Source organism: Ixodes scapularis, unplaced genomic scaffold (genome assembly GCF_016920785.2).
Source record: "Ixodes scapularis isolate PalLabHiFi unplaced genomic scaffold, ASM1692078v2 PGA_scaffold5__190_contigs__length_132052651, whole genome shotgun sequence".
Classification (NCBI taxonomy): Eukaryota; Metazoa; Arthropoda; class Arachnida; order Ixodida; family Ixodidae; genus Ixodes; species Ixodes scapularis.
The window spans coordinates 101,986,905-102,011,750 of record NW_024609880.1 but is presented as its reverse complement, the minus strand read 5'-3'; the positions used below and the strand labels follow the sequence as shown (position 1 = coordinate 102,011,750).

At 46.8% G+C, this 24,846-nt stretch overlaps 1 protein-coding gene across 1 annotated transcript; it reads left to right on the top strand.

Moving 5' to 3' along the window:
• The first annotated feature begins 1,797 nt into the window (after positions 1-1,797).
• On the top strand, positions 1,798-3,205 carry LOC120844894. Its single transcript, XM_040216890.3, has 2 exons — positions 1,798-1,864; positions 2,577-3,205. Exons 1-2 carry the CDS (start codon positions 1,798-1,800, stop codon positions 3,203-3,205), a joined length of 696 nt encoding a protein of 231 aa, XP_040072824.1.
• Positions 3,206-24,846: the final 21,641 nt, after the last annotated feature.

Sequence of the window (24,846 nt, the reverse complement as noted above, 5' to 3'; positions counted from 1 at the left end):
CTAGGGGCCGTCGGTGCACTGTGGTTCTGCGGCGGTTAAAACAAAAGGCGCAACCCGAGTGCTGTATATCTTGCTTTAGATTTTCCCTCCCCCCCCCCCCCCCCCCAAAGAAAAAAAAACAAAAAAAACGGAGTTCTGGATCCGCCTTTGGGTCAACCGGCCGGTAGCCCACAGCACAAACCGTGAACGTTCCAGCTCTTCGCCATGACACGGTGTTGCAGAAAGCAGGGTAAAATACAACTACACGGACCACCGAATCAAATGCACTGTTATCGTAAATATTGGCTTGTGATTGCGCCTTTGTAGATCATCTTATTCGTTTTGCTGGAGAGACGCAACCGACGGGCGTAACAAAATCGTTTGTGTATTCCGCATACCTCGCAAAAGCACTTACCCAGTCACCTTGCGAAAAGCGCGAAACACGGAGTCCGCACCGCCCCGACTTAGCAGTCTTTCACCTGCTTTAGAGCAGTTTGTACCTGCTAGTAGGCATGTCTACTGAAACTGCAACTTGAAACTAGGGGCAATGCCAGAGAGAAAAGAGACAAAGTTGGGAAAGCATGCTCGCTCTCTCCAATTTCTGAACTCTCAAGTGATTGTACCATAATAAAGTCCCCAACACCTCTTTCCAAAATAAAGAAAAAACGCTATGTTCACTACGTAAAAAATGGTCTCAGTTCATGCATCCGCAGGCAGGTAGGAAACGTTGCCCTAATCAGTGTTGCCAGATTGGGCTATATATAGCCAAATTGGGCTACATTTTTTTCTAGTTGGCGTCAAAATTTCGGGGTTGGCTATGTGGCTATTTTTGGGCTATTTCTAAAAATGCGGCGAACTTTTGTCGAACCTCAGGTTCGCCATCGAATGTGAAGTTCGACTAGTTAATTTTCAAACTTCTTATCAGTTTCGAAAAAAAAAAAAATTTTCTCTTTCGGGCAGTCGAGAGGAGAGGGAGGAAAGAGAAAGGCTTCAAACTTTTAAAGGCTTCAAGGTTTTCACAATGCGCAGAGACGCAATGCTTGCAGAGTTGAAGCGATCTCCCCACAGCCCATAGCGCACTGGAGGCCCGGTAGCTTGTCTTCTACCCGGACCTACCTAGACTGAACTCTCCAAATGTTGCTTCGGTGCCTATTGTGAGAAAGCACCCAAGGTCGTAAAAATGTGAAGTCCGCGCCAGTAATCACCCACCCCAAACGAGAACAACACAATCAGAAATAGCGTGAACTGGAATGGAGGACTCTCACAAAGAAAAAGAGACGGGTGGTATATTGGTAAGGATCTTAGATATATTGGGGTTTCTAGTTTGAAACTCCCAGTGTTCTTACTGTTCTGCTTTATTCTGTTCTTTTACTGTATGATCATATCCCCTCCAGGGCTTCTCAATAAAGCTGTCTTTGTGTATTTTGTATTTCATAAAACCTTTTTTTTTCCTCCGAAAAACCACTTTTAGCAGCTTTTTGGACCATTGTCTCTTATCTTCCTAAAAAAGCTGTCTCACTTGGGTTTATAATAACTCTAATTGGTTTAGGTTTCATGGGTGAATCATCCACCTACCGCCGCCACCTCTTTCCGTAAGGTTGGACTGCGTTCATCTGGTGGACAAAAGAAATTCAAAGGAAACTATGTAGATATTATTTGAAGCTCGTTTGGTTATAAGGTCGGTCTACACTACACAGCGCATTCCTATACATCCCGAATGATCCCTTTGGGATGGAGTGAGTCTCCTGGCTATATAAGGCTGCCAGCACATCGAGGCCAGATGCAGATCGTTATTTTGTCACAACGTCTGCGTCAGCTATGGGCAAATGGGCGAAGTACTCAAGGTCCTACAAGGAAAAATGGGAGAGAGACCCAGATTTCAAAGGTATGTGTGCCATGATAATCATTCGTGTATTTCATCGTATGTGTCCATTGCTTGCTTTTGCCTCATTATTGAGCTTACATTTGGTTGAAATTAGGTTGATGTGTGGTAGAATATTTCTATTATGTGTGCAGATTGGCTGATGCAGTCATCGTGTGGAGACATGGCGTATTGTCGCGTATGCAAGGTCGAGCTACGGTCACCTGAAAGCCCACAAAACCAGGGCAAAATATCAAAGAAACATGCAGCTTGCAGCAGTAGCCATTCGACCTGGACCACTGGATAGCTTCGTTCAGTTGGAGCCCCGTACCCAGAGCCAGCAAGCAAATCGCCAAGTCAAGAAAGTCGAGCTCCGCCTGGCTGCCCATGTTGCCGTCCACAGCTCGATCATGACTGCAGACCATCTGACTCCCTTGCTGAAGGACTGCTTCAAGGACTCTGTGACTGCGGCTGCCCTGTCTATGGGCCGCACGAAATGCACATAGCTCATTACCAAGGTACCAAGGTACCAAGGCGTGCAAGTACTCTTTTCTACTTGACGAGAGCACAGATGTGTCTGCCACTAAGGAACTCGCTGTCGTGTCGAGGCACTATTCTAGGAAAACAAACTCTTTTTGCACGTCATTCTTGGGCCTTGTGCCTATTTACGACTAGACGTTGGGAGGGTTATTTTCGAGTTTAAGTACGTTTCTTTCATCCTGTGACCTCGCTCTAGAAGATTGCGTTGGCATTGGCACTGACGGCGCTAGTGTTATGTGTGGGCGAAACAACAGCCTGTTCACTCGCATGAAGGAAGTTAACAGTGTTAGGTGCGTTTGTCACTCGTTGCGCCTTGCGTGCAACGAAGTGGTTTCTGTTTTGCCCACACAAGTTGATTTTCTTGTACGTGAATGCTTCAACTGGTTCGCGCACTCGCCTAAACGGCAGCAGGAGTATCACGCTGTGTTCGCTGCCATCAATTCTGGTGACAGGCCCAAGAAGTTGGTCGGGCTGTCTGGCACGCGGTGGCTTAGTATTGCAGGCGCCATTCGAACGGTCCTTGACCAATGGGTAGAATTGAAGACTCATTTTGAGTTTGCAAGAACAACAGAGCGCTGCTATACAGCTAAAGTGCTTAGCGACATGTTCAATGATGACCTTAACCTGCTGCTGGTGAAGTTCCTCAGCCCCATCATTGATGAGTTTGACCGCATGAACAAATTGTTTCAGAGCGAGAATCCGGACCCGTCGAAGTTGTACAGTGACTTGCTGTCGTTTGTGAAGTGTCTGATGTTGCGTGTCGTCTTGCCCAATCATGCGTCGCCCGGATCGAACTGGGTGGGAAGCGCACATCATGGATGTTAGAGCCTGTGACATGGGCAGAGTGTTTCGGGATTGTCTAGAAAAGTCCACTCTCTCTGAGGATGTTAAGACTGGGTTGTTAGAGCGATGTAGGCAGTTTCTTGTGGAATGTGTTAAATCAGTTCTAAAGCGATTCCCTTCAAATTTGAGCGTTCTTGAGAACCTCCATCTTCTGCGGGGAAGCTCAATGGAGAACCTGCCGTTTCATGATTTTTCTAACGCCTTTTCGAGCCTGGTTCGATCAGCCGACGTCAGCTCAGTAGAGTCAGAGTACCGTCTCTTGCAAATGAAACTGAAAGAGCTACAGGAAGAGACAGTTTCTAAGTTCTGGATTCGTATGTCGAGTGAGACTGATCGCGCTGGAAACCTACTGTTCCCGATGCATGTTGTCCAATGTTGCACTCGCTATGTTGACACTGCCTATGTCAAACGCAGCTGATGAACGCGTGTTCAGCCAAGTGACTCTTACGAAGACCGATCTGCGGAATCGGATGGGCATTGACACGCTGGAGAATGTCTCGACGGTAAATGCTGCTGCACTGATTTCGAACCGTGTGAGGCTTTTTTCGAGAAGTTCACTAGTGATGTCATGTACGCGAAAGAGTGCGAATCGTTTGATAACTAAAAATGTGAAATGTCGGCAAAAAAAAAAAAAAACGATGTATTTGTGTTTGGCTCTTTTGGGCTATTTTTTGTTTAGGGGTTTGGCTATATTTGGGCTATATCCCCCGGCCGTTTGGCGGTTTTTTGGTAGGACCATCTGGCAACACTGGCCCCTAATTTATTCACACCACATGACGAGCGCAACAAACTCAAACGAGATTTACAAGAAAATATCGGTTCTGTATGACCGGTCGTTTGCAGGACCGAATCATCTCCTCAGGCGGTGTGCGTCGCTGTGCAAACGCCAACAACACGAAGCATAAAAACGGCAGGTCTAGGACAACAATCCGGAGTCCATTGTTCAATTAAAACTACGTAATTTTGTTGAAAACGCCCGCAGCTTTTTACTCACGGTATGCGTCGAGAATCTTCCACATTTTGAAACGGAACGAAGGAAGATTTACTTTTAAAAGCGCTCACTGCGTCCTCCCGGACCAGCTGGACCGGATCAGCTGACGACGACGGGACTGAAACCGCTGAATTTCAACCCCACAATAACCAATTTGCGCTTCGTGTTAGTATGGGCTTCTACCTCCAAGCACCGCACCACACACCACGAACGTTTCAACTCTTTGCCGCCATCGCCGTGTTGCACCAAACCTATCTCTATTAGCCCCGAGAGCGAACACAAGCGTCGCTGCGGTCGCCGCGCCCTGATTGGGTGAGGTGTACCGTGACGTCAGGCGGAGGACTCCGCTCCGCGATCTCGCATCGGCTCGCTTCCCAGCACCGGTTTCCTGGTTTGGCGTTGTGTGCCGCAAGCTCTTCGAGGAGCTGGACTTCGTTTACCCGATGTACAAGACGTTGAGTTAGGCCGATACTGACGTGCTTCCGTACATTTTAGAAGCCTGCTTGTCCCTTTTTCCTTTAAAATTGGGTTACAAATCCCGAAAGCTATCGGCGGAGGCCATTCCGCCGATGAACCTCCCCGTCCGTCCACACAACACAAGGCATTCTTGCGAGGGGTCGGTGAAGCGGTGGCGCAAGTGTTTCAGACGCTGGAATTCTGTTCCTTGCATGTTCATGAATTGGGACGATATTACATCCCGCTTTCAAGGCAGCTGAAGTGGCATTGATATCATGGGCCTTTTGGTGGTCGGCAAATTAGCTCGCGACCCTGACTCTGCGCTGCCACTCTGCATGCGCTGGTTCGCAGATGTTTTAAAGGCCGTGCGTCTGATGATCTTGAAAGTGCTCGTGGAACAGGGTTGTTTTACATAAATGTAGCTTCTTCGTGAATTAATTATATAGTTTATACACGTATGCAAGCATATTTCTTAGAAGACGCACAACTGCTGGAAATTAGTTTGTATGATAGCAGCAAAAGCGGTTGAATTGCCCCCAGTTGCCTGTATGATGTGTTGAACTGCCCAAAATATGCACAGCAATCGTGCCGCAATATGGAATGTTTATACTTTTTCCTGACATTCTTTATTCCAGCCTTGGGTATTCGGAAAGTACACCGTTTCGTCTGGAAAAATTGTCATTTCCAATTAAAAGAGACACTGCTGCAGGTCCCCCAAAAGCTTCCTCAGCCTTCAAACTTCCTACAGCTGGACTCTCTGACAACAGAGGAAAACAGAAGTAAAAGAAAGCATTCGAACGTCTGTCCAGCACTAGTAGCAGAAAATGTGGAACCTGTGAAGGGCGACAGTCTGCGTGAAAAAAGCTTTTGGTATTTTAGCTTCAGGACAATTCGATTTAAGTAAAATCTCAATTTTAGGGCTTAAGGGACTAATAACGAGCTAGACACCTTCGCTTACGTTTGTTATACATTACTTGAGGGTTGATATAAACAAGTCCACAGATATCACCCGTATAGTCCATTGAAATACTATCGGAATCCAGCAAAAATCAAATGCGAGCAATGTATATAATAAATGTTCCTTGTTTTTTTACTTTGCTCCTGCACTTGGGCTGTCTTACTTAGGATTCTCTCCCCATGGCCCAGACCGTATCTAGCATGTTGCTCGAGCAGCGTGCAGCTTTTCTGCTTCGGCGATCTTGTTTGAAAACAGAGATACAAAAAAAAAAAATAGTGTACATAACCTACCAATTCATTCAAACTGTCAGCAGAATTTATTGTGCGAGATGTAAATCTATAGTGGTGCTCCAGCAATTGTGGCCATATTTCTTTATTTTCATATACCAGCTGTGATTCATGCGTTGCCTGCCCTGTCAACCATGCTTAAAATGTTGGTTGAAGTTTCGCCTGTAGCTACAGGCCATACCTCAATAAAGACAGATATAAAAATTTACACTTATCACGAAAAACATGCAAAAAAAAAATTAAATAGAAACAAGCGCGCCGTCAGCTAGCGTCGTCACAGCCTCCACAGGGCGAGCGAGGCGAGTCGGGGAAAAATTCTCTCCTCGCCGTGACGTCACCCCGGCTCGCCGTAAGGGGGCGCCACGCGTACTTCTCGGGGCTAATACACCAAACAGAACGAGATCGCCGAAGTCAACGGAGCGCTGTCGTGAACCTTGGCTTGTAATTGCGCACTCGTGGACCCTGTGACTACCTTCGCTTTCAAAGCAAACACGACGATTACGAATGATACTTTCCGTCTTCCGGGACCACCAAGGGGCACTTCTCCGGTCACGTCTTCGCTACATGTGCTCGAAAACCGCGTCAAACGTGGTCAAACCGAAGCTGCCGAAGCAATACCGGCGCCATGTTGAACGTGCGTTGTTGCTAGATTTTCTCCGACCAAACAAAAACTACGAAAGCAAACCGGCTCTAGCTTCCAGCGTACATCGGCGTTGCGCCGTGGCCAGATTTTCTCCGTCAGCTCTAACTTAAAGATGACCTACAGATGCAGCAACACTGGTATCAAGTTTTAACATGGCGGCCCCCACGGAGCGCCGTAAATTCTGAGGAGGGTGCATTGAAAGCGGCGGCACCTTCCTCCCCCTGAAAGGTGGGGTCTTCAGGAGAAGGCTTCCCGTGAGGGTGAGTGAACGGTTTTTCAATCCGGATGCATCCACGCTATTAACTTCGTTTGATGTAAGTCGCCACATTGTATTGCTCATAAAACCATTCTGAAATTGATCTGAAACAATATTTTTCGGATTATCGAAGCAGGAACCAACACTGCCTTATTAACGAGAGTAGAGAGCAACTAAAGGTGGGGTCTTCAGAGAGAAGGCTTCCCGTGAGCGTGAGTGGACGGTTTTTCAATCCAGATGCATCCACGCTATTAACTTCGTTTGATGTAAGTCGCCATATTGTATTGCTCATACAACGATTCTGAAATTGATCTGAAACCATATTTTTCGGATAATCGAAGCAGGAACCTGTGATGTATCTGCTTATGCTAAAGCAGATGGCGGGACATGTTGGGAAACGCGCGGTCCCCGCGTGCTGAGAGCGCGCGGTTTGAAAGAGCACGGGTCTCGGTCAGTCGGGAGCCATGATTAAAACGAACGAGTCGAGCGACTAACGGCTGCAGCTTGGTCTTACTCGCGATACACTACATTTTTGGCGACGAGGTCGGTGAACGGACACCACAAGGGCGAGTGAACGATGGCTATCCAGGGCAAGCTGGAAGAATTTGATGGAACAGCGTGGCCGTCTTGGGCAGAGCGACTTGGATTCTACTGCGAAGCAAACGGAGTGCTGGAGCCTACAAAGAAGAGGGCTTTACTGCTGACCCTTTGCGGAGCAAAAACTTACGAAGTGGTACGAGCGCTCGTGGCACCAAAGACTCCTGGTGAGGTCAGTTTCGACGAGCTCATGGCGACATTGAAGAAACACTACGACCCGCGGCCGTCGGAGCTTTTCAGCAGGACGAGATTTCAGCGAAGAGACCAGCAGGTGGGCGAGTCGATATCGAGCTATGTCGCAGCTTTAAAGAAGCTTTCTGCCGACTGCAATTTCGGAGTTCTGACGGCAACCCCAGCGGCGGTCGCAGCTAGCACCAGCAACGCAGGTTCCGCAGGCGAAGCACAATCTCCTGCTCGACAGCCAGAGCTGAACCCAACGTTGCTGCCTCTCGAGGTAATGTTGAGGGATCGTTTTGTGTGCGGCCTGCGCGACGAACATTTACAACAGCGACTGTTTGCAGAAGTAAGCCTGACCTTTCAGAAGGCGCACGGCATGGCGCTGCGGACAGAGAGCGCCGCACAGCATCAAAAGGATCTGAAAGCAGAGAAGTCCGAAATTCACGAAATCCGGAAAGAGAAGACACCACTTAAAAAAGGAGACATCAAGGAAAAGAGAACATCCGAATCGACCAGATGTTACAGGTGCCAGGAACAACATTCAGCTGCTTCCTGCCGATTCCGTAACGCGCGATGTAACTTCTGTCACAAAACGGGCCACATTTTGAAAAGGCTTGCTTCGCGAGGACAGGACTCAAGAAATACCCGCGCTCCACACATATCATTGAAAAAGAAGATTATGCATCTGAAACCGAGGATGATTCCCCTGGGACTTCGGCAGATCTATACGAGCTTAATGCTGTGCGAGCATCAAGTGCATCACCCAAGTTCATGATCAAGCTCAAGATTGAAAATCGAGTCATGGATTTTGAGGTGGACTCGGGAGCGGCCTGCACCATCATCAGTGAGGAAACATATCGTCAGATGTGGCCAAAACACCCTCCGAGGCTAGACCAAGAAGATGTGACCCTACACACCTGGTCAGGCGAAGGAGTGGAAGTGCTCGGCACAGCCGATGTCCAGGTACGACACAAGTCCAAGGACTACGTACTACCTCTGTTAGTGACGCAAGGAAGGGGCTGCAACCTGCTAGGAAGGAACTGGTTCAGCGCACTAAGAATCCGAGTGAGCGGAATACACAACGTGGGTGCCAACGACAACGTTGCAAGGGTTCTAAGCACACACGACAACGTTTTCGACTGCAAGATCACCGGACACAATGGCCCACCTGTGCACCTGGAGTTGAAAGAAGATGCCAAGCCACATTTTCTCAAGGCACGACCGGTGCCGTTCGCGATGCGGACAGCAGTGGAAGCCGAAATTCAGATGCTCCAAAATCAGGGCATCCTCGAACCAACTCAACACTCGGAGTGGGCCACGCCAGTCGTAGTCGTACGGAAGAAAGATGGCACTATCAGGTTGTGTGGAGATTACCGTAGCACGGTAAATAAAGAAGCAAGGACAGCGGTGTACCCAATGCGTACGATTTCCGAGATACTAGCGAATCTCCAGGGCGGATCAGTGTTTTCAACTCTGGATCTCACTCAGGCCTATCAACAACTGAGCCTGACTGCTGAGACTGCAAACGTGTTGACCATCAACACCACAAAGGGACTTTTTAGGGTCAAGAGGATGCCTTTCGGTATTTCAGCAGCTCCGGCGATTTTTCAACGATTTATGGAGACAGTGCTAGCAGGAATTCCTGGAATCGGAATATACTTAGACGACGTAATTATCAGCGGATCAACACCATCGCAACATCTGGAAAGGCTCAGTACGGTACTATCACGACTTTCCCAAGCCGGCCTTCGTCTCAAAAGGGAAAAGTGTCGTTTTGCAGTTGATCGAGTGCGGTACCTCGGACACATCATTGATGCGGCAGGTATTCATGCTACCGACGATAAGCTCAAAGCCATCAAGGAGATGCCTGAGCCAACTAATCGCACAACTTTGCAGTCGTTTCTCGGGCTGTTGGCATTCTATGACCGATTTATAGCAAATCGGGCAACCATTGCAAAGGAGCTCTACGCTCTCCTCGAAAAAGACGCTCCCTGGAAATGGGACAAAAAGCACCGGGAAGCCTTTCAACAATTGAAAGAAGCCATTACCCAGGAAACGGTTTTAGCACATTATGACGAGAAGAAAGGCTTGGTGGTATCATGCGACGCGTCACCGTATGGCGTTGGAGCGGTTTTAGCGCAGCTAGACAAAGACGGAAACGAAGCTCCCATCATGTTTACCTCGAGAACCTTGGGAGAAGCGGAAAAGAACTATTCGCAATTGGATCGAGAAGGACTTGCGATTGTGTTTGCCATGCAACGTTTCCACCGATATCTTGCCGGACGTCACGTGACAGTAACCACCGACCATCAGCCTTTGCTTGGGATTATGGGTCCGAAAGCTCCAGTGCCAGCTGTTCTGTCACCGCGCATGACACGATGGTGTGTGAAAGTAGCTGCATACGACTACGAACTCGTCTACAGAGCAGGAAAACACAACCAAAACGCAGACGCGTTGAGCAGACTGCCATTGAGAGAAAGTGAAGATGAACCGCGACCACCAGGGGACGTTCTTATGCTGGAAGCATTGACTAAGCCTCCCATGACAGCTAAAGACCTTGCAGACCAGACTGCTGTGGACCCCACGCTTGCTGAAGTTCTACAAGCAGTCAAGAGTGGAGAGGTCAAGAAGCTAGCTGGCGAGCGTTTCACAGCCTACAAGATGAAGTCCACGGAACTATCCATACACCGAGGTTGCCTAATCTGGAGATCGCGCATCGTAATTCCCACCTCTATGAGACCAGAGGCGTTAGCCTTGGTACATGCACGACATAGGGGAGTGGTCGCCATGAAGGCGTGCGCCCGAAGTTACCTCTGGTGGCCGGGGATCGACAAGGAGATTGAGTCCTGTGTGGCCCAGTGCGACACGTGTCAGCGACACCAGAAGGCGATACCCAAAGGAAGCAGCCCAACATGGGAAAGACCTTCGACTCCGTGGGACACGCTTCATGTGAACCTTGCGGGACCGGTGGACGGAAAGGTGTTCCTGGTCATTGTGGATGCGTTCACTAAGTGGCTTGAAGTACGTGCTATTTCGAGTATGACCTCAGCATCCGTTATCTGCGAGTTACGCAACGTTTTTGCGACGTTTGGTGTACCACGAAAAGTGGTATCGGATAATGGATCGGCTTTTGTTTCCAATGAGATAAAGACATTTTACCGCCTAAATGGAGTTTTGCCGGTCACAAGTGCGCCGTACCACCCCGCAACAAACGGTCAAGCGGAACGGATGGTGCAGCAGCTAAAGCAGGCACTTGCTAAAAGAGGAAGGGAGGAATTCAAGTGTTTTCTACCACGGTTCCTTTACAAGCAACATACCACAGTGCACACGGCGACAGGCAAGACACCAGCTTGGATGATGTTTGGACGAGAGTTGCCATCTCCACTTGAGAGACTGATACGCGTACCCAAGGACGAGGTACAAGCGACAACCGAAAATCCACGCCAGTTTATGGTGGGACAATCCGTATGGGTGCTAAAGTTCCCAAGTGGACGAACTTGGATGTCGGGGGTCATTACAGAGCGCCTGGGTTCGCGGTCATGGATAATCCAGACAGAAGACGGACTAGTTCGACGGCACATGGGCCACATACGACCAAGGCTATTAGCTGCACGTCGGTCGAGTGATACACCATCAGCAGCCTGGGGCTTGGACGTTCAGGCCGAAGAGGCACCAGCTGACGCGATAAGTGCGGAAGGCAACGAACTGTCCGAACCTGTGGCTATGCCCATCCGGGCAGGAACGCGGGAGCGAAGACCGCCCACAAGATACGGGATCACAGCCAAGTGAGGGGAAGATGTGATGTATCTGCTTATGCTATAGCAGATGGCGGGACATGTTGGGAAGCGCGCGGTCCCCGCGTGCTGAGAGCGCGCGGTTTGAAAGAGCACGGGTCTCGGTCAGTCGGGAGCCATGATTAAAACGAACGAGTCGAGCGACTAACGGCTGCAGCTTGGTCTTACTCGCGATACACTACAGAACCAACAGTGCCTTATTAACGAGAGTCGAGAGCAACTACAGGTGGGGTTTTCAGAGAGAAGGCTTCAGGTGAGCGTGAGTCAACGGGTTTTCAATCCAGAGGTATCCGCGGGGGGGATCGGTGGCCGAGTGGTCTAGCGCACACCAGAGCCGTTTATACTGAGAGAGTTTGGCCTTCTTAAGGAGATTTTGACAGTCTGACAACCACAGCAGCGTAGTCTGACAACCGGGGGATGACTACTTCCGTCCGCCATATTGTGGCTCTGACTCATAGGAACTCTACGCGATTTCTCAGGAATGAACAAAACAAAGAAGTAACGCCATATTGTGTTATCGCGAAATCCGCTTGTTCTAGCGGCCAACAAGCTCCGCCCATCGGCCAAACTCTCTCAGCATAAACGGCTCTGGCGCACACCAGCTCGGAGCACGTGGAGCGAAAGCTCGCACTGCAGAACCCAGGGATCCTGGGCTCGAGCCCCACCCCTGCCCGTATCGATCTGGATGAGCATCGTAACCGGCGTGCGGTCGTGTATCACTACTGCGTGGTGCACGTTAAAGACCCCAGGCTAGCGGCTGTACCGCACTGGCTAAATTTCTCATCTACAGCTGGGAGACTCGTCGCCCCTGTGAGGCAGACCAAGTTCTAGGCTGTATAAACATACACACAACCCAATTTAGGTATCCACGCCACTGATCTCTATTGTAGTAGGCTGGATCAGAGGAGTGCAACTTCCTATACCGCCCATGGAACGCAAATTGGGAAACCCTGGGAGGCGGCAGCGCCTTTTGAATCCCCTGGTATCTGGTGGCTGTACTAAAATCAACAAGGCGGCACAGCGAAACCAAAACCGAAACTGCACGGGAGCGCCATTGCGTTTGGGTGGATGGGTGGTAGCTTGCGCCACCTAGATTTAAAATTATAAATATATTGTAACTTTTTTCTTTTTTTTTTTGGTTTGCGCGTTGCTTTACTAGGCTTCTGCTGCTTTGCGGCTGGTTTTCGCATTTCAGTGCTGGGCAATGTGCGTTGAAACGCACACAAGCCAGCACTGAAAAGCGAGACCAGCAGCAAAGCAGCAGAAGCCTAGCAAAGCAACGAAAGTGACACACACACAAAAAAATATGCAATGCTTGTCCTTTTGCGTTCATTTTTATTCAAAAGACAGTAGAAAATACAGACGAAATTTCTCACTGTTTTGCACACACGAATCAAAGAAATGAACAGAACAGGATAAAGCGTTAAGGTTACATGCGACGAAAGTGATATGCGTCCTTGCAAAAACACTTCGCTAAATTTACATAAAATCTCTAGGTTCGTGATCCTTTTCGAGCTTCTTGGCGTGTACTCACAAGCCTTACGCCGTCCAGCCACAGGCGTGGAGCCTAGAAAAAAAAGTTGAATTGCTTGATTGGTCATTACGTGCCTGATAGGGCCATATGAAAACAGCGAGCATTTTCTGCGCCTCCTTTCGAAAAACGGTACTTGGAGTTCAACACTGCGACACTAAAAACTCGTGTCTCCTCTATTTTTCTTCTCTTTGACTTAAATGCATCCACACTAAATTTGACAATCATTTCGAATTTGATTATATAAGTAAGCATATAAGTAAAGACCGGCGACAGTGTCTTGCAACTAAAGGAAACTAAGCAATGAGGTAAAAAAAAACAGCTCAGCTCTTTGGTAGTGAGTCTTCATCGAGAACCTGCATTCGTTTTTAATATTATCACTTAAATTTAGGAGTGCGTCACTGCTAAACGAAACGGGAAACCAGAGCGGATCGCTCCATCGCTCAGTTAATCGAAACATATTTAGGCTCATTTTCACTCCTCGCGAACAGACGCGTGAATCGCCGACAACAATGCCAAATAAACAGCTCACAGCAAAAAGATTCCCATCTTTTAAAGTGAGCATATGTGCTCGATCTTGATATGACACAGAAGTCTCCAGTAATTTGACAATGACATATTCCTCGCGGCGAGTGACGAGCAACCCTGAACAATGACAGGATTTGGTTTTGTGATTGGAAACCATCGTAGCTATTGCCAGAATCAAACAATTAATACTCACTACCACTGCGACAGTTAGGTTTTGTTGCAAACATCTAATCAGAAACTAAGCAAGAGAAGACCAAAAGAGCGTACCGCACGTCCATTGGAACTCGAAACCATTGATATCCCGGCTCTCGACAGTCATTGTTTCCCCACTTGGCACATCAGGTGGTGTGGTGATGACGAAAATCCATGCTTGACCACATTACAAAAACAACGAGTTCCCACAAAAAAGAAAAGAAAGCCGCGGGCGCACGAACGCGGCACGAATCTCGCGCCGCGACGCGCTCCCAGAAGCGAAACAACTCTCCGACTCGCGTCCCTCGCGTGTTCTAACCCTTACGAAAATGGCAGATCTGGACTTATATAAAAAAAAGACAAATATGGATATATAAAAAATTGGGCAGATCTGGCCATATCAAGCACATCAGTTTATATAAGCCTTATATAGCCAGATCTGCCCAATTTTTTATATAACCATATCGGGGTCTGCCAAATAGGGGTATATCTGCCTCCCATATCAGGGTTTTTTTTTTTTTCTATTCTGGCAGATTTGTTCTTAAAAAATTCATGAAAGCTGCACTTATGTGGTTCCTGCGGGTGAGTTATACGCCAAGGGGGACATTACGTGGGCGCTAAGCTGTGCGATTACTCGGCTAATGAATTAAAATTCACTAATGAACTTTTCAATTAGTGAAAATAAACATACGGTTCTAATAAGCAGCTAGTGGGGCGTCGTGCGAAATCCCTAAATCAGTCATTTTCAGAAAGTCTTTCAGCGCGTGAGAAGCGCACTAAAGGTACCACTCGTGAAGCCGGTACAAGGCTAGCGGTTTCGGTAAGGCGCCCCGCAATTTTTCTGTCTCTTATCTAGCCCCAGCCTTGTACCTGGTCCACGAGTGGTAACTTCAGCGCACTACTGCGCTTCACACGCGCTCAGTCTTTCTAAAAATTACTGGTTTAGGGGTTTTGGACGATACTCAGCAAGTTTCTAATTGAAACTATGTCTATTTTCACTAATTAAAAGTTAATTAATGACTTTTAATTAATTACCCGACTTATCGCGAAGATTAGCAGACTACATAACGTCCCCCTGGGCGTATCACTCTCGCACAAACCGCATACGTGCAGCGTTCACGGCTTCTTTTTAAACAAATGTGGAAGAAAAAAAAGAAAAAAAAAAACGGTATTTACCATGCTGGTATTGTACTCTTCGACCCTTCACAGCGGAAGCAATGGTAAACTGTGCTGCGCTCGGCTGTAGCAATTACCCGGTATCCCGACGATCGTTTCGTCGGCATGAACCGCGAGACAGAGTGTCCGTCAAGTTAGAGAAAGTACAAGCGGGAGGAGAGGGATACGCCCGCGGATGACCGACTTAGCGGCACGCATCTCATAGCGGCGAGCAACGGCACTTTTCTACCGTTGTTTACGTTCGCGCACGCCTTTGCATCCGCTTTTGCCCATTCGTGGAGTAGATGTCCTGTGCCTATCGTTACATAACGCCGATAACGGCGATCGGTCGGCGGCGGCCCCGTGTGCAAGTTCGCCGAGACGCCCCCGTCAGGGGATCGGTTTGTGCCGTCCGCGAGACGGTAACCCTTGCAAGGAGCGAAGGTATCTTGACATGCCGGTTAGGAAACATAATAATATAATGCCTGAGTCAATGAGAGTTGTCCGTTATTTGATTTATTCTCATCCCAGGGTTTAGATTAGGATGGTAACTTAGCATTGTTTACCAGTATTTCGCAAAATCGTCACAATCTTTCTACAAGCGACTCGTAAAGCCGCTCGTCAAATTTTGGAACGCGTAATTAAGAGTCTGTGTTTCTGTTGTTTTTTGGCGACACGTCAAAACTTTGTCGGCGGCATATCAAAACCTTCTGCTTGTAGCGCAATCGCACTAATGCCGAAACATTCTGCACCATGATTCTCCCGGCTGCCAGGAGATAGACAGGGCCTAAATCTAGAGGTAATCTGGAAGAATACATTTAGGAAAAACGATCAATTGTCACGAAGTAGGTTGCAGCGCACTTACGTTGACGAGACGCGACTTGAAAGGTGTTATCCAAGGGAGATGTCGACACGGCCGCGGCAAAACCACCACTCGAACACAGAAACGTGAAGGTGCCCGTGAAGATTCAACACGATGTAGCACAAGCTGTCGTTTGTAGAACCGAACACTAAACGGATCAGAAAACATTCTTGGGCTTCTTTGAAGAAATCGCTTGCAGAACCAGACATACGCAGCAGCCACAGATGGAGAATTCACACGCCAAACTAGGTCCGGCTAAACGCATTCCGAGATCGGGAACGGCTAATGCGTCATCCCTCAAACCACGTGACCACTCAACTTTTACAACGCTTTCAGCTTAGGGAGAGAGAGAAAAGGATCAAGGGAGAGGCCAAAACGGGGTTTCACGAACAAAAGGCTTATCTTACGGGGCCGCAACGAGGGGATGTGTCACTTGTAACGAAGGTTGACAGTGCTGTGAATGCTATGTGTGGCCTTGGGCGCCAGGCAGGTGCGATGTCCTGCTTTGTCACCAGATTCTAGACTGTAGTCACGTGACCCTAACCGGAGACACGATTGGCCTAAAACACGCGTAGCATCTACCCTGCTGTCAATATCGAGTGAACATACAGCTCTATGATGTCCAGTTTTTGAACTCAAAACGATTCCAGTTTTACGCTGTATAGTCCACATTATAATTTTAAATAAAAAATAAACGCGACTATTTTTTTTTGCATGATGTCGACAAATAAATAAATATGTATATATATATATATATGTTTACCAATAAATTTAAAATCACGTGTACACTGTTTCAAACTTTTTTACGAACGAGTTACACATAAAAGACACCACGGACAGCACATCTTCCGACTTTCAACACACGATGAATCGCCATCGCTCGCAAAAGAACGGATGCGATGCTGCGCGAACGGTTTTGAAAGAGTTGCATTTTGTACCCCGGGCGCAACGGCTTCCGTTCGAAGGGAAAAGGATTCGGGACGGCGAAGTAGCGTCTTGCATCTTGAGTAAGCTAACGGTTCGTGTTTACCTGCTCAATTTAGCGGGGAAATATGAAAAAAAAAATTGTTTCACTGCCAGATTTTGCGGCAAAATTGACGTCACGTGACAAACGTACCAATTCAATTTTTCGCTAAATTTAACGGGGCGGTTACACCGAGGGCGACGGCAACACCGCTTAATTCGGAAGGGTGCCTAAGAGCTGCGACTAAAATCCATTGTTTGATTAAGTCGCGTTACGATCGCACTACGTCATATTGTCACACATCAAACATACAACCAAATTTCATTTGTCTTTCAATCTTCAAATTGAGCAATTGATTAAGTGGTCCAAATACCTGGAATAACTTCACTTTAAGGATGTTAACAATAGTTAACCAATTACATGAGACTCATGCAATATAGATCAATCAACTAGTGTCTCAGCGAGTACATATAACTTGTTGCTTCCACAACTGAAACGGGCCCATATATCATTATCTGGGGCTATATTTGCCTGCGTATATGGTGATATATGCCTGTATTTACGCACTTATACGGCCAGATCTGGCAGTATTTGCCCACCTATATGTCGAAATACGGCCGTATTAGTTCCCATATCTGGCGAAATACAGCCCTATTTGACTGCTTATATTATCATATCTGGCCGTATATAAAATATATCAGGGCCATATCTGACATTTTCGTACGGGAACGGTCCACCGACTTCCCGGCGCCAGCGGCCAGCGCATCTCGAGGCGCGAGGCGCGGGTTCGGGGAGAGAGAAAGCGCGCCCAGAGACGTTGAAAGAGTGAAAGAGAAAGTTACGATAACAAGCTTCAAAGCCATTCACACCTTCAAAACAACTTCACCTTTATTTCGCTTCATTAAATATATGAATCATATTTATTTAAAATAAAATAATAAGTGCCAACACCCGCTGGGAGCGCGGCAATCGGAAGCAGTTTGCGGGACCGGACGATCGTCATAAGTATACGCGGCCGGACGGAAGTAGCCGAGAGCTTCACCCCACTGGCTGGATCGTGGACCGCGGCCTCGGCAGTTGGGGCCCAGTGACGCCACTGGCGGCCGTTAATTGACACCAGCCAATGCATGGGACTCAATGGGAAGAACGAGAAAAAGTGCCGTTTTCCCCCGTTTCTAAGTTGTTGTCGGCACTGAAACGTTTTGGATGCTTTTCGATAAGCCCGTCAAATAGCTTGCGTACAAACATTGAAACTGACAGCCCTCTCAATTCTAATAAATAAATATTTTGTGGTCGAGAGTGACTCCGCTGTAGTGCAGCTCAATAAGGCGAGTTACATAGAGTTACCACGGAGTCGGTGGCGGTTTCGTTGAGTTGGGTTTAGCAGACGACAAGCTCGAAGGCTTTGCTACGCGGAATTCGCTCACTCTCGGAAAGCCGTTGTCGAGATGGAACTTGTTTGTCATTCGTCAACGTCTGGGCTTCCCCGAGGACGGTCTCATTGAGGGCAAGTTCCTTTGTTTACTCCCCCACGAGTGCAAGCATGCCAGCTCAGCCGTAGGTGCTCCGGTACGTTTGATTTTTTTTATTCGGCGACCCAGCGTTTGACAAATACCGATTCGACCTCCAAACACCCGGCATAAGGATCGCAGAGCACCATAAATTGCTCGCCTCCGAGCACAGCGTACAGGCTTCAATATTATTACTTTTGTACGTTTCTCCCATAGACTTGCGTGTATTGCCTGGTGTCAAGCAATGGCCGCCGGTGGCGACACCGACGGGCTCCCGATCTGCGATCCAGCCTACTAAAATAGCGATCAGTGATCCACGCTATTAACGTCGTTTGATGTAAGTCGCCATATTGTATTGCTCATGAAAACTGAAATTGATCTGAAACCATATTTTTCGGATTATCGAAGCAGGAACCACCACTGCCTTATTAACGAGAGTAGAGAGCAACTAAAGGTGGGGTCTTAAGAGAGAAGGCTTCCCGTGAGCGTGAGTGAACGGTTTTTCAATCCAGAGGCATCCACGCTATTAACGTCGCTTGATGTAAGTTGCCATATTGTATTGCTCATGAAGCCATCCTGAAATTTATCTGAAACCGTATCTGAAACAGTCACGCCTCTAGCGGCACGCTTCAGCTGTGGGGGCAACACACCGAATTTTCTTGTTTGTTTTTGATCAGCGATATCGAAGATGACGATTCGAAGGCCAGCATTGGTCAGAGCGAAGCGCTCGTGTCCAGGCCGTGCATGACGAGGTTCAATTTTTTTGTTATGCTGTGTTAGTAAACACCGTGCTGTGGGGACAACAACCTCGATAAAGCGCCCCCTATAGTTCGATCTCCTGCCCGATAAGATCAAACAAAGTTGTTATAGCTGGGGTGTTGTTCCCGGTGTTGCCGTGAACTTCTTCTAAAAGAGATAATAGAAAATGGAAGCAAAATAAACACACTACGCTCACAAGTAGGTAGCAATAGGGGACACAAAACTTCCTGGGGTGTTGTTCCAACCACGTCACGCGGAAGATCGTTACATTCGGTTATCGTTCTCGTGAGAAAAGAAAACCGATTTGCGTTTCTCCTGCATTGAGGCATCAGTATAGTTTTATTGTGTTTATTCCGAGTCGGTCGCGCATTGTTAAACTGCATATAGTCGTCAAACTTTAGTCCTGTCTGGTTATTGACTGTATTAAAAAGGAGCTTTAGTCGATGAAGCTTGCGGCGGAATTTTAATGTATGGATCCCAGAACGATTTAGAAGTTCAGTCACCGAGAAATTTCTACCATAGGCTTGATATATAAAACGAAGCGCTTTCCTCTGTACGCGTTGGATTCGGTATCGGTTTTTGTGTGGGGGTCCCAGACAACGTCACCGTACTCTAGTAGCAATCTTACAAGGGATGTATAAGCTACCAACTTTGTTTTGCTAGTGCCATGTTTATTACAGGTTATAATTATTCCTAACTGCTTAAACTGCGTGACTAGGCTAATCACTATTATTAATTTTATATTTGTACCTGCGCGGTTGTTTTTGCACGTAATAGTCATATGTGTGCACTTAGGGATATTTAACTCATTTGCCAAGATTGACACCATCCGGAAACGGCTTCTAGGAAATTGTTTAGACTAAGCTGGTCGCTTGTTGACTGAATATTTAAATACGCAATGCAATCGTCTACAAAAAAAAAAAAAAGATTGGAAGCAGGCAGTTGAGTTGAATGCCAAGTCGTTTAAATAAATAAGGAAGAGAAATGGACTCCTTAAAGGACTGGTGCTAGAGGCGAGTTGGTCTTGTCTATTTGAACGTGTTGCTTTCTATGTCATAAGTAGGAGTCAAGCCACAGATGTATTTGGTCGTTTTTTAGTAAATGATGAAGTTTTAACATTAAATTATGGTGAGACACCCAATCAAAAGCTTTTTCGAAATAAAAAAAAAAATCGGCATCGCTTTGTCCGCTTTCTTTCAGAATTGACAAAATTTCGTTGCTCCTGTGGAGTATCTGAGTGACTGTACAAAAGCCACGTCGAAAACCGTGCTGGCTGCCCAAGAAAAAGTTGTTGCTTTCGAAAAGGGTGCTCAGGTGTTTAAAAGCAAAATGTTTCATTACTTTACTTGCAGTACACGACAAGGATATTGGCCGATAGTTAGAAACAAGAAAATTATCACTCGCTTTATGGACAGGTGTTACTGTGCCAATTTTCCAGTCTTTGGGCACTTCTGTTTTTTGTAAGTTTTAAAGAATTATGGAGGTATTTTGCACACGAGTCGGAATACCTGTAAAGAAATGCGTTCGGGATATCGTCTGGTCCGGTCGATTTCTTTTGTGTCTAAGTGAAGTAAAGCAGAAAAGATTCCCACCTCGCTAATGAACCAGGTCTGGCACTTCAATGCCAGCGCCTAGAAACTCGGTAGTTCGGCCGTTAGAGCGAACGAACACGGAAGCGAAGAAATTATTAAATGCTGTCGCAACGTGGTATGGGTCCGTAACTTCTACGTTGTTCTGAGCTAGTTTTTTACCGAGTCTTTTTTGTGTGCAAGATGCATCCAAAATTTTCTCAGCTTGTTGTAAAGAAAGCTGTGCATTTTAACATACTAGAAATGGTATTTAGACCATTTCATTTAGACAGTAATATGTTGCGCCCAGTTTGGAATCACGTGCGTGCAAGTCGTCTTTCATAACGTTTTAAATGGAGTATTTCGCGTGTTAGCCAAGGGCTCCGATTATTTAGCCTTTTTATTTTTTTCGGTAGGTACATCTGGATACATTTACAAACTGTATTTTTGGAGTGTAACCATAGCTGGTCAACAGTAGTAAGATCATTGTTATGTATTTTAATAAAGTTGTCGTTCTAGTTCAAGGATGCTTTCATCTTGATGCTTTCATCTTGAGCACTGATAAAATTGAGGTAATGCTTTTTAACTTCACACGCGGTTGCGCGCAACACCTGACTTTTCAGGAGTACCAAACTGTGATCCGAAATTCCTGGTAATATATCCACTTTAAATTGGTTCTGACAAACATTATCGGAAAGAAAAACACGATCAAGAATTGAGCTGGAGCTCGATGTGACACGGGTCGGTTTATTAACAATCTGCTTTAAATCACAAGAAAAAGCAGTATCTAGGAATAACTCTGAGTGCACACGGGGAGGTAAAACACACAGCAAGTCCCAATTTATGGAGGGCAGGTTGAAGTCGCCACACATTATAATGTGAGCATAGCGTTTGCTGTGCTCGCACATGAAATTGTGAAATTTCTTTAAAACAGAAATGTGAGCATTAGGAGGTCTATAGAATGCACAAGTGAGTATGCTAAGTTGACACAAGTGAACTATATTGCACACCATTTCAATACCCGTATTATGAGGAACCATGGTATACCCTAAACCTTCCTTTAACACTATCGCAACGCCTCCTCCCTTTGAGTTCTCGGCGAACTCTTTCGTGCGAACTTGGTGTCACTGCTGAGTCGGGAACAATGTCGTGAAACCACGTCGCGGTGTCGATCGTAGCGTCTGGGTTACAGGTAAAAAAAAGACTTTCGAAATCTTCCCTTTTATTGACAATGCCTCTGGCGTTGAGATTCAGCAAGGAAAACGGTTTTAGATTAGATTGCTGTGTTTGTGTTACGATGTTATTTTGATAGATGGACTGATCAGAACGATTATTGATTGGAATCTGGCGTCATTGCGCAGGAACTGGTACTCTCTTGTTCAGAGTATCGCCCCATTGAAATAGCTTTCCGTTGATTCGTATCTTACCGAATGAAAGAAAAAACCTTGTCCCCGTTTATTTTGTGTTCCTTTGCGATTTCCCAGCTTTTTTGAATTTCCTGCACACGAAGCGAAAAGTCTTCAGAGATGTTGTACGCCGTGTTCTTCGGCTTTTTACAGTTATTTAGGATCCGAATCTTGTCCCTTCCGTCAACCAGCTTAAAAGTGACTGGCCGGCATTTACCAGTGACCCGTTTTCCTAATCTATGTATACGTCCAATTACAACGTCACGTACTTCTAGTAAGCCTGCAAGGGTATCATTGACAATTATGTGCTCCAGTGGTTGCTGTTCCACAGTGGGTTCGCTAACACAATAGACGATCAGGTTATTCTTCCTACTTGGGTTCTCCAAGTCGTCTACTTTTATGAGAAGACTGTCTACTGTTATTTAAAGCTCGTCAACTTTACGCGTGTAACGAGAGACGCTTGACGAAAGACCGTCTAACTTACTATACAATGAGGTTAGCTTATTAGTTCTTTCATTTAATCGTTGTGTTACGGTGACAAAATTACTCTTTAGTTCACGAACGTCCTCCAGTATCATATTAAGCATTTTTTCAGTGGTTGGCGCAGGGTTTGGCTCAAAATCGCCACATTAGGGGGACAGGTCAACGAAACAATCGTATACGCTGTGCCAAAAAAATCTTTCAGCCTCTCCACTCTGGTAAAGAAGGAAGAGCAGCAGAGCTGTAGCTTCTGCACACAGCGGTGGCTTTCCAGGCGAGCGATATGCTCTTCTTTCGCAAGGGAGTCTGAAGCGCTCGACGCAGTGTAACTAAAGTTGATAGCGGCCTCGTGGTGGTTGCGAAATCATTCACGCTACTGCGCACATTGCCGCTCGTTCCGTTCCTGTACTTTTTCTTCCCAAGATATGTTGCCGCCATCTATGAGCGACGGCGGCAAGTAGACAGCCGGCAAACACAACAATCTGGACAGCTACCGCCCTTAATGAGCGACGGCGGCAACTAGTGGGTCGTGTCGGCCACGGGTGTCGACAATTGTTTTGTGCCGGACACGATATCCTGGGGGAACCTAACCACTAACAGCTCCGCTGTAAAATATCAAGCAGTGATCGTGGGCACGGCAGAAGCAGAAGACACACGTTGTTGCTACGGTAAGTGAGAACCGGACGGTTGTCTCCCACCTGAACGAAAAGCAGGAGACGATTTGTGAGACGCAATATCCCACAGCTTTCGCCGCGTCCAGTGATCGGGAATCGTCGTGCAGCCGAATTCAGAATCTCCTAGAAAGGTGACGTAGAAAAACGTCGTGCGCGCTGCGCCGTAGGCGTTGGAATCCAGCCGAGGCTCACGTGGTTGCTGCCGGTGACGTAGCTTGTAGAATATTCTTTAGAAGAAGCATGATGGTCTGGCGCGTCCGCCTTGTTGGACCCGTGGGGCTTCTCGCTTGAAGAGTGATCGGGACTGACGAAAAGCACGGCCTGAACGAAGCATGGGAGGAAATTTATGAGACGCATTGTCTCACAGCTTTCGCCACGTCCACTGGCCATATGCCTGACAAAGAATCAGATTTATGATTGGACTCACTAGATGTTCAGAAGGACAAAGACCAAACTGCAGGGAGCTAAAAAAGGGTCTCTGTGGCGTCTGTGCAGCTTCGGGGCATTGAGACGTTTCCAGATTGCAAGGCAAGGAGCAAAAAGCGTTTTTAAACATATACACCAACTTATCGCTATTGTATTAATGTTCACCGTAAAATACTGAACAAGCGCTCATGCTCAAGTCGGAGATAATTTCAAACACATGAAGATGGCTCTCGGTTGGTTCGAGGACAGAAAAGCAGATGGCGCACATGTACGCCCTAGCCTGATCCAACGGAACCGTATGAGAACAGGGGTCTGGCGGAACTTCCAATTTTGAAAGCACCCCCGCCGCCTCTCGCCCAAACTTCTTAAAAATAAACTAGTTATAGGTGCATTTTAGTGTATTTTTATGTCGTAGATTTGAGTATCACGTTAATTTTTCTCGAAAATGTAACAAAACGCGAGGAAAACAACAACAACAACAACAGAAAAACCATCCGACCGATCGTTATATCATATGAAGATCTTTCGGCCCCCACGCGCGTGTCCCTGTATGGGCAGCGCGTGCAATTGGAAGCTTGGCAGGTATATTCACTCGGACTGGCACCCGTCGGGACTTTTTTTCTTTTTTTTTTGAAATAGCAAGAGTGCACGTGCATAATTTTTATTTATTTATTTATTTATGTATTTCAGTACCTTCAGAGCCCAGGGGGCGTTACAGAATGAAGTGGTGGAAAACATAAAAACAAGCAACAGGTAGTAAGTTCAGAAATTGAACAGAGAATGAAAAATGCAGACAGCGCAGGTTATTGAGAAAGTGCATGACACTCAATGGCGGATCTGAAAGTGAAATCGTCGGTAGTCGTTGCTATGGAGGCGGGCAGGTGATTCCATTCGTTACTAGTCCTTGGGATAAATGTATCGAAAAACAAGTTACTGCGACAATGTGGCACGCCTACTTTGGTATGGTGGTTCGAACGAGATGAGACGTATGATGGCTCTGAAAAAAGTTTGGTTTCGAGGTGCGGGTTATAATGATATATTTTATGAAATAGCGTGAGTCGCGATATTTTTCTGCGCAGACAGAGGTTCCGAAGGTTCAAGGTTGCCTTCATAGAGGATACGCTAGATGAACAAGAGTAGTTTGACTAAACAAAACGCGCGCTGCGATTCTGTATCGATTCTAAATTATTAATAAGAAATTCCAGGCCTGGGTCCCACAGAGAGCAGAAGCTGAGCGAAAGCGGAGATTGTGAATTATTTGGTTATGACGTCAAGCTATGGGGAAAGAGGGGCTTCAGTGGTACTTTGAAAATGATTTTCTGCTGTCTCCATACACCAAATTGAAATAATCTCGATATTCGTGATCTTGGACGCCAAATAAAGACGATTTAGTGTTCTTTCTCAAATA